Source organism: Echeneis naucrates, chromosome 7 (genome assembly GCF_900963305.1).
Source record: "Echeneis naucrates chromosome 7, fEcheNa1.1, whole genome shotgun sequence".
NCBI lineage: Eukaryota > Metazoa > Chordata > Actinopteri > Carangiformes > Echeneidae > Echeneis > Echeneis naucrates.
In genome coordinates this window covers 16919991-16936311 of record NC_042517.1, presented here as the reverse complement: position 1 = coordinate 16936311, position 16321 = coordinate 16919991, and the positions used below count along the sequence as shown (strand labels likewise).

At 42.1% G+C, this 16321-nt stretch overlaps 1 protein-coding gene across 1 annotated transcript in view; it reads left to right on the top strand.

Moving 5' to 3' along the window:
• LOC115046089 (metabotropic glutamate receptor 7-like) overlaps positions 1-15704 on the top strand; it is a 56282-nt gene extending 40578 nt beyond the window's left edge. The window contains exons 7-10 of the mRNA XM_029506216.1: positions 1652-1791; positions 4881-5816; positions 12381-12633; positions 15655-15704. Of these exons, the coding sequence (XP_029362076.1) occupies positions 1652-1791; positions 4881-5816; positions 12381-12633; positions 15655-15704 (1379 nt within the window). The remainder of the gene's footprint in view (positions 1-1651; positions 1792-4880; positions 5817-12380; positions 12634-15654) is intronic.
• The last annotated feature ends 617 nt before the right edge of the window (positions 15705-16321 follow it).

Here is a 16321-nt window from a genome sequence, read left to right as displayed (position 1 = left end):
TGCCCCCACCGAGATAGAGTTTGGTTTTTATATTGACAGAGTTTTCACTGTGGGCCTTGTAAGTACAGTTAAATTCATTCTGAACACCCGTCGAGGTTCATTTTCTGTGCTGACACATGGATGCCAATGAATTAGTGTTCCACTTTTAAGTGGAAAGGCAGATGGGTCAAACGACTCCAGTGGTGCCACCTCCACATAATGTGGAATATGTATGCTGTCACTTTGCATAACAGCAGATAATGAGGGATTTGTGGTTCTGCATCAACATGGAAATGGACACTTTAACTCTTATAAACTGACACATAATAGTGTCACTAAGTCCAAAAGAGAAATGTGGGTCTTTTTTGACAGCGTTTTGTAGAAATGGCCCTTATTCTTTGGGCTGAATGGAGTTATTTTTCCTCCGGCTACCACATCCTTCCTTGTTTTACAAGTATTTTGCCTTGAAACTTTTGTCGAATTTTCAATGTCAGATGTCCTTGGAAAATATAAAACTCGAGTGAGTGCAATTCCCTTTTGGCTGCAAAAGTAAGGAAAAGGTGCAGTGGCCTTCCAACCAGAGGCCATGAGCTCTGTTCTAGATAAAAAAAGACAACATGCTCCCAAGAGTTTTGGACATATGCTGCTGGTCCTTCCTCCATACTTTTTATAGCCAGAGCTATTAAAGTACTTAATTCCCATGCCAAGTGTGAGACTCCCCCTGTCCCATTTCAAAAATGGTATCTCCATTTGTGCTGATGAACTATGGTGTGCAGTGCCAAGGTGAGTAGACTTATAAAATGTAGTCATTTCAAATTCTCTCCAAGCATTGTGAGATAGTAGAAATGACTTCAACAGTTTAGACCTCATTTATAAAGGAAAGCGCAACCAGTGTCCCCATTAACGGCATTCAGCATTCACTGCTGTGAGGGAAATCGCATGTTGAGTGTCATCTGTTTTAACACACGCTACCCTGCGGTCAGATACCTTATACTTTTGAGTGATTGCACATGGCCACACTTGTAGCAGTATAGAGGCATCCGACAGACATGAAAGCTCATTCAAACACACATTTAAAAAGGCATTTTTCTCATGCCTAATATTTCATGTGTCCACAGTCATCTCTAAGCTAATTAGTGAAATCTTCAGGGCTCTGCTTGAGGCAAGCTGATGCATACTGAGAACAGATATGGACCGTATGATGCTTTGGCTGACCTGTTTATCCTCCTAACATATCCTGTTGTTGTCCACGGTGTGACTGAAAGGCATTTCTTTTAACCTGAGGACCTACGCGCTCATTTTAAGCAGCAGTCAATTTCTGATATTAGAGTGCAGCTGAGAGCCCTCATGAGTAACTGTGTTTTGAATGCGAAAATATATCCCTCCAGTGGCCACTGTGCAGCGACGATGAAGCATAAGAAGCAGGTGAGGAAGGGCTTTGTTGCCTCCCTGCTCCTAATTATCATGAAGGTTCAAGATATAGGTCACAGTGTTTGGAGGAACTGACAGGCATTTTGTGGTCCTTTGTGTAAGCTACTACCAAGTTAGAGGCAACGAGGTTAAAAGTTCATGTTTTTCTCTTATTAGAAGAGGTGTTGCATCCTGTCACGCCTGCATCTAACACTTTCCTACTCTGCTATTTGCTGCTCTTTCTCTCTCCTGCTCTGCACAGGTAGCGCCGGCACCTCTGTTGTGTTTAACAAGAATGGCGATGCTCCAGGGCGCTACGACCTGTTCCAGTTCCAGATGACCAATTCCTCCACCCCGGAGTATAAGATGGTAGGACAGTGGGTGGAGACCCTCCAGCTCAGGGTATGACCGCTTGCTGGTGCCGGGAACACACACAAGACAAAAGCCCAATTATAAATGATGTTTTTATGCTTGTGTCCAAAAAGCATATAGACACTCATGCATGCAGCACTTAACGAGCATAAAGGCTTTTTTTACACTTCCTAAAATTGAAATCTCTTATGTGACAAGGGCTTGCAAATTATTTGCATCTCAAATATGAAGAGAGTTCAGGTGCAGATGTTTTACTTCTCACTCTAATTGATGTATTCTAGTTGTAGAAAATGAGTCCGTTTGTGCAATTCTGAGAGAAAAAGAAAAATGTTACTTTATGCAGCAGAAACCTTTTTAGTTGTGATATTTTCCTCCCACCAATCCAACAATGCATAAACAAAATAACGTGTTTTCGTTGATGTGTTGCCTACTAATGTAATCTAATAGCACAACATATTCGGCCTTCTTACATAAGATACCTTCAGCCTTTATTTAATGAAATATTCATCTGCTTTTAAGAAAAAACATGCAATTAAACTAACAGAAGATTTTAAATCAGTGTGTGAATGGGGATAAAAGATGGTAATTTGTCATTTTGTATGCTATACCCGTTGGGATATATTGGCTTGTAAAAGGATGTTTGGGCATCAGAGGGGGTCTCAATTTGATATTTCAATATTAAATGGAGGGAAGCAGAAAGAAAACAGTGAGAATAGCTCTTAATCTTGTTGAAGATCACTCTTCTCCCACTGCACAGGTTAGAGGACTGACGATGTAGAAGAGTGGGAGGAAGAAAAAGACCATGTTTTTTTAACCCAAGTGTCAGCCCGTATATGTTCAGTCTCTGGCAGCAGAGAGCTGCTGAAGATGTTGATGTTGTTACGAACTGACAACTAAATACACACCTCCCATGTTGCTCCTGGTGCTCAGCAGCTCTCCCGCAGTTTTTCCTGTACACGAAACCAAAATCCATGATGATGTTTCATCTGAGGGAATTTAAGGTAGTGCAAAATCAATCATAGGAAAGCTCTTGGAAATGGAAGGATTTTAATACAGAACTAAAAGAAAATGTAATTTATTTGACATTTTTGATATATTCAAAGGATAGAGCCTATGGGATGGATGAAACATTTTTTATTTCCTCACATCATTAAATTTGTTTAATTCACTTGGGGGGGGAAAAAACATACTGAAAGATAGGATGAAACTGAAATTTCAATGCAACCTTAACAAACCGACCTTTGCATACAGATGAGTTAACATATGCAAAATGGCACTTTAGTTTACAAAAATTAAATGCATTTGATAGAACAGATGGAATATCTTTTTGTGTAATTACAAACCAAATACCAAATAATTATATTCCACTTCAATAGGTAGATAATTGTTCACTAAGACATAAAAACAAATGTAATTTAAAGGTCACCTTGAATTGAATATCTCAATGAATGAATGAAATGAATGGAAAAAAAAGTTCAATGTAATGCTATTCCTGCTCTCTGCAAGCTGAAATTAAATATAAAAACTGTTGCAAAACCCAAATGAAAACTGTAACAACTGCACAAGTCCGAGGTGTCAAAAATCTTGGCTCTGGTCTCCATGGAAACAGAGCTGTTGGTCTCATTACTGTTTCCACACTGGGTGTAATTGGGAGGTTTTCCAGAGAGCACCATTCATTGTCCAAATAACAAATGGCACCTTCAGGCCCCCAGATAAATGGCAGATGATAATCTGCCTAGACGGCACAGAAACAACGCATTTGTCATACAGGTACGAACCACACAAACACGCTGCAAAAGCATGTGTGTGTTTTCTGCAAAGCCGTTGCTCTGTATCTGAAATTATTGGCAGTTGCCACATTGGAGGGGGCCATGGTTCTCATATGTTTAGCTGGACTCAAGATATGTGATATAATTTGCCCCTGGTTAAGTTTTTATCTGTTAATACTGATATCCAAGGTGTGACTACTCTCGTCTCATATTTTGTTTGTTGTTTATAATAAATGTGTATTTTGACAAGGTTTATGAGCCAAACTATTTCTTGTGAAACTTTGCTGAAGTCATGTTGTCACCATGACATTGACAGTATAATATGGATTAAGGTCATGAAATTCAGCTCTCGCTGTTGAGTGATTTTTAGGCCCCTGTCTCCAGTCTTGCTAAGTGAGGATAAGTGTCTGCTAGGGGTGGTTTTATATTCAATACAGATATATGAAATTGGTATTGATTTTCTCGGCTAACGCGGCAAGAAACACAATATGCTACAAGCCTTCCTTGGAGTCAGGAATTTGCCTTACATGAAAGTATAATGCAAAAATAAATTCTTGTTCATTTTCAGTAAAATTTATTGCCATGCTGCTGTGATTGTAATACTTGCTCTTCTTAAAAATCCTTGCAAATTCATGATAAGCCAATTTAGTTGATAATTAAGATGGCAGATTGCTATATTTGAATGATTTGTCTATGTTTGACTCTGTTCATTCGGTTTAGTTTAATAATGGTATATTTCTGTGTATATTGCTGCATATAGACACATATACATATTCTTTTGGTGCTTTTAAAGGCTTTTTTTTTTTTTTTTTTTTTTTAGCTCCAAATATGACAAAAGAACACAAAAAATTTTAGGTTAGTGTGCATGTTGAAACTATCATTTGTGCTTCAATCATAAACACCTTGGGATGTTTTTGGATTGGATTTCCAGATAGTTCTTCACATCTTTCTGTATATTGCACAAGATCATAAATAGAAATAGCTCTGCAAAGTCTAAAAGAGGCATTTTAAAATCCCAAATCCCATTCTCCTTCCTTCTCATCACATATTTCATACATCACTGGCTACGGTATTAAAACATAATGTCTTTTGCTTTTCACATTTCTTTATTTTTATTTCACTGAGCAAAGGTAAGCTCTGTTGCCATGGTGATTTCAATTACTTTCAAGTACTAGAATAGGCAATCCCTCCAAGAAATTCTCAAGAAATATGCTGTACTTGTATTGGGTTAATCTTTTGTCGTCAGTTGTTCTTCACTATCCTTGTAGTTTCATGTATTTTGTGTTTTCTCTGGCTTATCTGGCCGTTGCTAACCTCCTCCTCCTGTCCTGTGTGTCATCTCTCTCCCAGCTGGAGGAGCTTCAGTGGCCAGATGGGGAGCAGGAGGTGCCCATCTCTGTGTGCAGTCTGCCCTGCAAAACTGGAGAAAGGAAGAAGAGGGTAAAGGGCATGCCATGCTGCTGGCACTGCGAGCTGTGTGATGGCTACCAGTACCAGTATGATGAGACATCCTGCAGACTGTGTGCTTATAACATGAGGCCCAACCTGAATAGAACTGCCTGTCAGCCAATCCCCATTGTCAAACTGGAGTGGCATTCCCCCTGGGCCATAATCCCTGTCTTCCTGGCCATGCTTGGCATCATCGCCACCATCTTTGTCATGGCGACCTTCATACGATACAACGACACACCCATCGTAAGGGCGTCAGGCCGAGAGCTGAGCTATGTCCTGCTAACAGGCATCTTTCTGTGTTACATCATCACTTTCCTGATGATCGCCAAGCCTGACGTGGCAGTGTGTGCCTTCAGGAGGATCTTCCTGGGCTTGGGTATGTGCATCAGCTATGCCGCTCTGCTCACCAAGACCAACCGTATCTATCGGATCTTCGAGCAGGGCAAGCAGACGGTCACGGCCCCGCGTTTCATCAGTCCCACCTCCCAGATCGCTATCACCTCCAGTCTGATCTGTGTGCAGCTGCTGGGCGTGCTGGTGTGGTTCGCCGTTGACCCACCGAACACCATCGTCGACTATGATGAGCAGAAAACCATCAACCCCAAACTGGCTCGCGGCGTGCTGAAGTGTGACATCACAGACCTACAGATCATCTGCTCGTTGGGCTACAGCATCTTGTTGATGGTGACCTGCACCATCTATGCCATCAAGACAAGGGACGTACCAGAAGACTTCAACGAGGCCAAGCCCATTGGCTTCACTATGTACACCACATGCATAGTCTGGTTGGCCTTCATCCCAATTTTCTTTGGCACAGCCCAGTCAGCAGAGAAGGTGAGTCATTTCTCTCGTTTGCATTTTCTCTCTCTCTCTGTCACCACCCCTCTCTTTGTCTCTCTCTCTCCCTTCTCCTTTCATTCTTTTATCTAGCCTAAACACGCACACAAACAAACTATAAAAAATAAAGGGAGTATATATGCGTGCACGTGGGCATGGGCGCACGCGCACACACATTTACTGACTGTATAAGTTATTGCTTAATTTTCTTTTGATTTCATATTCACATGATTCTGATGTGCATGAAAGCCCCCCTTGGACCCCCACAGACAGAAAAAGGCATATCAAGGCAGAGAAAGGATTGATGTTAAGCATCAGGAATCCTGAAATGCCTGAGGAGTGATACAGGAGGGGGTGCCCACCCTCTAATTCAAGATGCCATTATCTTAGCTCTCACACCTAAGGCTCCACATACAGCATTATGCCTCATTGTGGAGATGGAGCCAAGCGGAGTGTGTAGATGGGAGAAAGGGGAGGTTGAGGACAAGGTGCTGAAGTTGTATGAAGGCAGGGAGAAATGGGGGGAATAAATAGAAGTTTGATTCAACACATTCCATTCCTGAGAGCCGTGCTCCACTCAACAAAGTATTTGACATTGGCTGCTACTGCAGTTGATTGAGAATATGACATTTTGACCTTCTATGCTAGTCATTGCTTATCTGGCCAGCACTGGACGGAATACAAATGCATTCATCCGCTGGACCCATGAGCTGGGCGTGCTGCTTGGCAGGCCATGTGTGTGAGACAGAGCAGTGGGTAAGTTTTCCACTGACAGAATATCGATGCTGACAGGAAAGTGTTGCTCCTAACCTTTTGAGCGGCACATCGTTCAATATCCTTCCTGCTAAGCTACAGCATGAGATGGATCAGAAAGTGATTTTCCTCATCTCAATTTGCTGCTGATTTCATAGATGAATTACACCTTCAGCAGCGATTAGGAGTTCATTATGTTACTCACGGCCACCAGCGAGGCAGTAATGTGTTTATCTTTCCCATTTATACAGTTAACCCTTTGGTCACACCAGCTCTCGCCTCCAGTTCACACCGCAGCATCCTGGCATAATGGCTTTTGTGGGTGCATCTCTACTTACACCTCAGCCTCTGCTGGCGAGAAGTGCCTTTGCATGTCTCGATAACATCCTTTCAAAAGCAGCAGCATATATAACCAAGGTGAAGTGAGGCGATGTTATCTATCATTCCGGCTGACTTATGCTCAGGTTTACAACACACCTTACTTGCATCTGGTTGTGCACAGAATGTATTCACCGGCTGATAAGATTCCTTCATGAATATTTCACTGAAACAATGGCACAGAAATAGTGGAAAATAATAGCATTAGGTGTCAGATAAGAGGGATGCAGTTTGTGCATGTGTCCTAATGTGTGCATGAATAAACTAGTCAGGCTGAATGCGATCCTTTAGACGTTATCTTTAAATACCTTGCCCTACATTTGTGTGTGCAGATGGGGCGAAACACCCACACAGGTTTGAGTCATCTCTCCCACCCTCGGTTGTCCAATATCAGAAAAGAATTATGAAAACACGGAAGTGATATGATGCCAACTGCATATGTCCAAAAAAATTTATTAAAAAAAATAAATAAATCTGCCACCCGTTTGGCCTTGTGTTGCTTGGTAGCATTATATTGTAGCAGAAGTTTTCAATGCACTGAGTGGTGTTTCTATAACTCTACACCATTCAGATGCACTTATTTTCCACACCTGTGACTCCCCCCTCCCACACTCTCTCTGATTAGCCCATCCAAACTCGTGTTCTGAGAAGCCATGCGAAAACAGTAACAAAGGATCACAGAGCATTCTCCCATCCCTCCTGTGCACCTGCATGTGCTCATTCAGCTACTCAGCACTCTCAAGTTAATGACTGTGAGAGTCACCAGCATCCAAATGCATCTGTCCTCAGGCCTAGAGATCTTTTGAAACAAACCCCAGGCCTGCACGTCACTTCAAGCCGACTTTTGAGCAATTGCTCCTCACAGGCAGGTGTAAAATCCAATACAATGAAATACAGCGATGCATTTTTTTTTTTCCTATTTAATGAATCAACATTTGCTGGAAAACAAGAATTTTCTTATTCTGTGTTTGCTTTGACCACAAAGCAGAATGTTTCTCCAGCTGAGAAGTGAGGGCTGATGATATAATGAAACACCTCCCCGAGGCTCAGAAACCTTCTAGTAAAACACCCACAAAAAGACTCAGCCACACTTTAAAGACAAGTTCAAGTCATAAAAGTTCAAACACCATACTATGAAACTCAGATAATGAATTAATAAAATTGACACAGCGATCTTCAATGCATGTCTGGAAAGCACTTAAGCTCTTGTAAGACACCTCCCTACACTACCTTACTGTCAAGTTTCATTAGCAGTGGTCTAACTATAATCAGAAAAAATTTTCTCACTCCATCTTTCAGTAAGCACATTGATAATTAAAATGTCTAATCCTTCTGTACCTCTGCAAACAAACTACACTTGACAAGAGTTAGACACAACACTTAAGGCCATGATGTGTTATCTCATTTGAAAACCAGCTACCCATCAGCTGCTTTTATGTTTGAAACCCTGAGCAGATTCTGCCAGAAGATTGTGGGCAAACGGCTAAAGATGATCAAGTGTACTTGGAAAAACAAGAAGAGGTAGAAGTTTATATTTTGAAAATTACATGCTGAGCATACCTCGCTAGAAAGAAGATACCACAGCCAAGAGCCTGTATTTATTTGTCACGCAGGGGAAAGCATACAACATATGTCATCAACAAAAACAAGCAGGTTACAAATGAATGGCTAGAAGATGAGTGGAAAAATAGGGTAACATTAGCAGTCACTGAATGGTCTGGTGAGAATGATGTTATTCTCACATCATTATTGGCAAGGCCCTTCACAGTCAGAGGATCTCAACATAAACAGGTTTTGGGGTGATGTATCACTCTCCACCACCATCATAAGAGCGCCAGCTAAACGAGTAACTTTTGGTTACTCGTGGTGTTTGTCCTTTGTTCTGGCACCATCCTCTACTAACATACTGTATTTCATGTTGGTTATACCATTCATTTCTGATTATCTGCGTATGTAAGATATTGATATGGAAGTTAGACTTTAGCATGAAATTATTTTCAAAGGAAATATCTGATATTTCCAATTCATAACAATTTGCTCTGTACATATATCCCATTTCCACCTGGCATTACCTGTATCTGGATAAGGGACAAAAACAAGTTAAAGTAAAATTAAAGTTGTTCTCAAATACAGGTGAATTTTTATGAGCTCCCAAAATAATGGGAGATTTCTGACTTTAGAAATTGTTGAACATTGCAATGTTCATTTTTCAACATTGTGTTATCCTGCTCACGAGCACTAAGTGAGCCACAACATTTACTAAATATTTGTCAGAAATGTATCTTTTGAGGGGCGGTGTATTGGTTAGCACTCTCACCCCACAACAAGAAGGTCAATGGTTCGGTTCCCGGCCTGGGGCTTTTCTGTGTGGAGTATACATGTTCTCCCTGTGCCTTCGTGGGCTACCTCCAGTTTCCTCCCATCGTCCAAAGACATCATGTTTGGGTTAACTGGTGACTCTAAATTGTCCGTAGGTCTGAGTGTGAGTGGTTGTTAGTCTCTGTCTCTCTGTGTTGGCTCTGCAATGGACTGGCGACCTGTCCAGCGTGGACCCTGCCCTCGCATGGAACGTTGTCTGGGATTGGCTCCAGCACCCCCGACGACCCGATAAGTACAGCCCCTATTTAGAACAATCAACAAAACCAAAAAGCTGTATCTTTTCCCTCAGATAGTTTGGATTATTATTTAGATTATTATCACCTGCTTGTTGTAACACAGGCAGAGCGCTTGATGTGTCTCACAGCCTCTTTATCCAGCAGCCTCAATGACCAAAAATTGGGGACCTCCTGTGCTGAGTCAAAGTAGAGGGGAGACCATCTGCACAGAAAGCGGTGTCACCAACAGAACAGGGCTTTGCAGCATAAAGCCGGGCAGAGTTATTCATGACATGAGCCGGTGTGAAAGTAGGCCACCCAAAAGAACAAGAGGGATCTAGGTAGTTGAGAGGAGACTGCAAATCCTCTGGATCCATTATTGAAGACATTCTCTAATGGGGCAGAGTTATCCTAATTGTCACTTAGCGAATCAAGTCCTTATCACTCTGTGCATTTATAGTACTCAACCATACCCAACGAAAGTATATCCCTGGTGGGTATAATTATGAAAATTACCCTCCAACAGCCTTTTGTCTACATGGAAGACGTCATTTGTTGTGGTTGGATGTTGGCATTTGAATTGTCGATGAGATGTAAAATTCAAAATCAACCGTTTGATTTCTGATGAGGATTTTAATAAATCATTACTGCAGCTATAAATAGGGCGTTGCCAAGCAGTTGTGAAAATGACTTCATGTATTTATTTATGTTAAGGCAACAGGAATTAATTATGAATGTTCTGTGACAAGCTAAACATTCGAGTGGTGGGTGAGAGGGGCTTCGAAATTGGGTCAAGCTCATAGAGCGGCACAAAGAGGAGCCCTGTCTTGGTGATTAGAGAGAGTAAGAAAAAGGATTTGGTCTGTGCGCACACATGTTTGTTTGCACTTGCAATGAATCAGAGGAAGGAAAGCGCACATACCGATACATGTTTTTTTGTGCACGTGTGCTGTTGCTTGTGTGCGACGAGTATAGTGCCTGACGCTTATTGTGCGTCTGCTCTCCTGCATGGTCAATAAATCAGTTCTGATAGGGTCAGCATTGCAGTGTCTAAGGTGTCAGAATCTCATTAAAAAGCTTATTCCAGTTGTGTGTGTAGTTGCTCGCACCAAACTCTGTGGCGTTGCTATGGATACCAGCCAGCTTACCAACTACCAAACATGGAAGCGCAACACACAGGGCGAAGATCCTCTTGTGATTATATTTCACGCTGTGTGTACTCCTGGCAACGCTGTAATCACTTGCTCCAATGTCTAATCATAATGACTACAAATTCACAGCTCAGACAATCAGAGAAGGCGCAACATTTTAGCTTTCGCTTGGCTTCAAGTGACACAAGACAGAGAGCACCGTGAAATTCATAGTTATTAATGCATGTTGCATCAGCCAGATCACTGCGTCCGATGCTGCTCCACAGACAAACAGCAGGTGGTGGAGGAGAAGGAAGCAGTTGAGTGCACTGGTATGTTGATGATACCAGGCACCTGAATGACCGGACGATCGGAAGGCAGAAGCATGACTGGCATGTAAATGAGCCAATGTTGTATGAAGGAAATTACCATTAGTCGTGCTATTTGCCAGCAAAAACTATGCAAATGGTGACATTTCTCCCTCTGAGTGAATCATTGAGCATTTTCGGTGTTCTGCCCCGATGAGTTTACAGTTGTCTCCTCTCCCCATCCACATTACCGGTGGCCAACTGGAAGACTGTGTAAGTGACATCTGATGCCATCAAGTGCTGCAGTGCTCTTGAAACAATAATGCCCCCTTTTGAAGTGTTTCTTTCTCCACCAAGACCCTTAAATGAAACAAGAGGCTCTTGCATGTCTGCTAAATGGCTGACTTCGGTAGCTCTGAGTGAAATCACTACCTTTTTAATGAGGTCACTACAGAAAACTCGTGCTATCCTCAGTCATAGCGGGATCTGGGTTATACAAGTTCACAATTACAATTTGACGGTGTAAAAGGTGTTATGTAACCTCCGAAAAAGAACAACAGAGAGAGAACGTGGCCGTGTGAGGCTCACATGAATGGCAGCCCTACCAATGATGTTACCACTTAACGCAGTGAGAGCCTTTCATGGGCTGCACTCCACCACACGCAGAGCATTAGGAAAGCCAATGCAGACTGACTGTACGCCACACACACACACACAATGTTTCAGTCCATATTTGACAGCTACAGGAGCTGTTAGCGGAGGGAAATGCAGCTCAGAGACTGTAGATGGTCTGATGAACACCTGATAAAAGAGATGAAACACCTGATGGGAAACGAAAGCGGCAGCAGCAGCAACCCCAACGTGTCGCAGCCTTGTCTACCAATGTAGCTGAGGGTGCGATTGGATGGACTGGTAGAAATAAAACGACGTGGGGACATTGTGATGCTTCTGCTGCTGTCATTAATACGCTTGAACCATCTTTGACTTGAGTGAGTAGCTGCAGGTCAGGCTTGAATAAATGCTGCTGGATTATGTTACTCTGCGCATATCGCTGAATGTAACTGGGAGTTTTGCATTATACTAGCATGTCAAACTCACACATATCGCCTAATGATGGAGGGAAAAAAACATTATTAGCATTGTTGATATCGGGCAATGGTTATTGTTAGTTTTGCCTCATCACTGAGCTCAGCAGTGTGACTGTTCTGTAATTGGCCACAGATGTTTAACCATCACTGATGTCCCTCATTCTTCTTGATAAGCACTTAATTGTGACTCCTCACTTATCTGCCTTACAGATATCTCGAATCCCACCAACAAAGGGACCGCCCATTTCCATGTACTTTTCCGCTCTTCCAGTCTGAATTAAAATCACTTCTGATCTGTTTTTCTTTCCAGCTGTACATTCAGACAACAACCCTGACCATCTCCATGAACCTCAGTGCCTCAGTAGCACTGGGCATGCTCTACATGCCCAAGGTGTACATCATCATCTTCCACCCTGAGCTGAACGTACAGAAGAGGAAGCGTAGCTTCAAGGCGGTGGTCACAGCTGCCACAATGTCATCGCGTCTGTCCCAGAAGCCCAGTGAAAGGCCCAATGGAGAGGCCAAGACGGAGCTGTGCGAGAACCCTGCTGCTGACCCCATGAGTAAGTGTCCCAGTGAGACTCAGAGCCTCATACATGTGCACCGTGAACCATAATCATTCAAGTTTGTGAGATCACGGGGCGTAGAAAGTCAAAATGATTTTAGATATAAATGTAGAATGAAGTCGGACCACTTGAAGTCTCTCTACAGCTTTTTAACTTAAATGTCAGCAGTGTTCCATTTTTATGTTTCTACACCACATTACACTGGCAATGCTGGCTGACAAATACAACTACACTATAGTGTGCTATAAAGCATTTATTAAGTTCTAACTCTGTGTGCTAATTTCTTCAGCCACTGTCAAACTGTCAGGTCTGTTTTCAACAAGTTAATAAAGCTTATGGAGATTAATTCATATTATGGACCACAAAGATCCAGTTAATCTCTCTCTCTCTCTCTCTCTCTCTCTCTCTCTCTATATATATATATATATATATATATATATATATATATATATATCTTTAGTCCCTAGAAGAGCAAAATGATAAGTCCTTCTCATATCATTGTCATATTTCCTTTCATCACTAAAACTACCATTCCAGATATTTAATTGGGCGCCCACTGGTTAAAAAGTATGTGTAATGTGTAGAATGTACCCGGTTATCTTGTTTCCTGATAAAATGATAGACCTTCAGTCCAAGTACACAGCACACAGCAGAGAGTATGTGTGAATATGGGGGACTTGCTCTGTGAAGAGATTTTAAGAAGTGGGGCTTTGTTGCTGAGAACGCGGGGAGATTATCAGTCTCTGTAGCTGTGCTATTCATCCCACCCCTCATCTGCAACAGTAATCATGATCCTGTTAGCAAAAATAATATTGGGTATTCCTAAATGACTGGGGAAGCCTACATTTCTCCATACTCAGGTATTTATTTTAGGTGAACAACACCAACACTAAAAATGGCTTAAAAGAAGTAAACCTGAAAATACTTGATTTTTAGACAGTGTTGTCATGGAGTCAGAATGAAGACAGATGATTGACGGCTCATGCAAATCACACATAAGCGGCTCCAAAGGTTTCCTCTCCTGCAACGCTTCTAATCACACTCACTGATCATGGCACCCACAGGTGCACCAGCTTCCCATTCCCTCTTTGAATTCTGCCTTTGAGATGACAGCTTTTCCTGGGAACTTCTCCAAACACCCAACAGTTGTCACGCTCACGTGTCATGAGTTAAAGGAGCTTGTGTATGTGAGAGTCTGTGTGTTTGGTTTCCCAATGTGTGTATCGGTGTGTGGCTGAACGTGTGAGTCGGGGAGATGATGCAAGCATATCAGGGGATTGGGAACACGTCGTTGCCAGTCACACATGTGGCTCATCAGGCACATACACACTGCGTATTGGGTGAAACTTTAACATCTGTCGGAGCAGCACATCAAAAGTCCCCAAGCAGGACACGCGGTCTCTGGGACCCCCTCCCAAAAGTGCAGCGTGTCATCTGTTCTGCGTTTCTCACCTTCTGCCTCTCCTATATGAATGTCTTCTCGACTCATCTCTCCTCCCGGTGCACTCTCTCCTCCTCTTGCCCTTCTTTTCTACCAGCAGTGGAAGTGACATTTATTAATGGCAAATTTATGTGCACGACCGCCCTGAAACCTGAACCGTGCCTCGACCATCCCAGGAGACGGTCCGTCGATTTCTGTAACCATCAGAGCACCAAATACCTCCCGTTCAGGGCCCATCAGCTTGGTATAAGATGAGTTGGAGTGATTTATAGGATTAAGAGCATTAATAGCTCTTCAGATTTGTATCAGTATACTGTGTAATATCTTCATCAGTGCACCTCTCAGATGGGAGGATTCACCCTGTAATTCAAAGAGTAAAACTGTTCACTGTCACTGCTGAGGCTCATTTATAGCAGAAAAAAAAGTGCAGATGTGTGGGAACAATGTTTTTCAGGTGGATTTCATTTCATCAATTGTTAATTCTCTGGCAAGAATACACAACCTTAACAAACCGCAGGCCAAAATAAGAAAAGGAGAGACGTATATAATCAGTTATCGATATAAAAAATTTAGATGACAGCATAGGTAGATGTGTTAATCCTGGAGTAAACACACACGCAGACAGTTTCAGAAACAGCAATCTTTTGGAGAAATGGCTGTTTATGGCTACCAGAAAGACTGTGTTGTACATTGACTAATGTTTTATTCATCATACTCTCTGGCCAAGACTACAAAATGCTGCTGTAAAGAAATGGTGCGACTTTAATTGCATAGCCCATGGGAGTTGGTCGGCATAGCAACATTAAAGGAGCAGAATGGAAATTCACAGCAAAAAGTCTGTGATAATGAAAATGATTTTATATTGACCTTTTGCACCGCACAGACAGTACAAAGTGTGTGCAGACACACACACCCTTGTACTTTCTGTTAGACTACACCGGCGTTTTCTTATCCTGGTCTTAATCACAACATGACACCCTGTCCAAATATCAGCCAGATCCACAGACCAAAACTCTATATTAGATACCTGGGTGGAAAAAAAAAAAAAAAAAAAGAAACCTTTTAAAGGAAGTCACAAAGAGCCACCATGAAGCCAGTACACAAACGACGCCTTCACTTTGAAGGGTTGGAACTCAAATTGGTTCTCATAACGACAGATACACGGCACAAGCGAACACACAAACACGTACACAGCACCTAGGCACTCAGCCACATTCAGATGTTTCCATGGCAATCCAGTCTGGGATCACAATGTGCGCCGTAGCATTTGTTCAGTGCCCACTTGTGTGGTGTTTGTTTTTTTTTTTTTTTTTTTTTTATCACTAGTTCACATCTGAAAATAGAATCTAAGGCTTCAGATGAGGGCATTGTGAGTCGAAATGGTACACTGGCTCAGAATATAGTGCTACTGATTGCACATGGCTGATGATAAAAATGCATGGCACAGTAGGCTAAGTTTCCCAAAGCGGGTGTTTATATGTCTCTGCTTAATGAATTTGGAAATGTTTTTGTTTTTTTTTCCCTCTTTGTTTTGTTTTTTGAAATTAATTTTTTTTTTCTTTTTAATCTGTCTCCAGGTCAAGCAACCAAGAAAACATATGTGAGTTACAACAACCTCAGGATCTGATCTGCTTGAAAATGAATGCTGTTTGTCCTTTATCTGTGATTGAAAAAGGGGAGGGGAGCAATAGTGGAAACGGAGAAAGAGAGACAGACAGACAGACAGACACAGGAGAGGGCGAGCGCAGGCATCCCAGCACCACCTGCAGCACCATGCACTCCAGGACTGTGTGGATAGCACCTGACCTTCATCCCACATGATACATACGTCCTGACAGAAACTAGCACAGCTGTAGGCCAGTGTGGTCGAGCCGCCAGAACCAAACTGTAGGTTTTAAGCTTGTGTTTCGGCACCCCTTTTCTCTCTGACAGAGAACAACTTGCCTGCTAAAATGGGGGGTGGGGGGGGGGTCACTGTGAAAGACTGCTGCAAAAAAAAAAAAGGGGGACAATGGATCTGCTTTCAAAATGTTTTCTTTTGAAATGTCATTAAAGCCATATTCTCTTGGGGTTCCCGTTATCTGATTTCTGTTTTGTATTAAGTGATTTTCTTCTGTGCCTCTCTTTTCTTGAAGTTTAATTTAATTACCTTGAACAGCAAACTCTGCCACATACAGTATTTTGTTTTACCAAAATCAACACAAATCAGTCCCAGATGATTATTATGTTAGTGACGAGCATTGT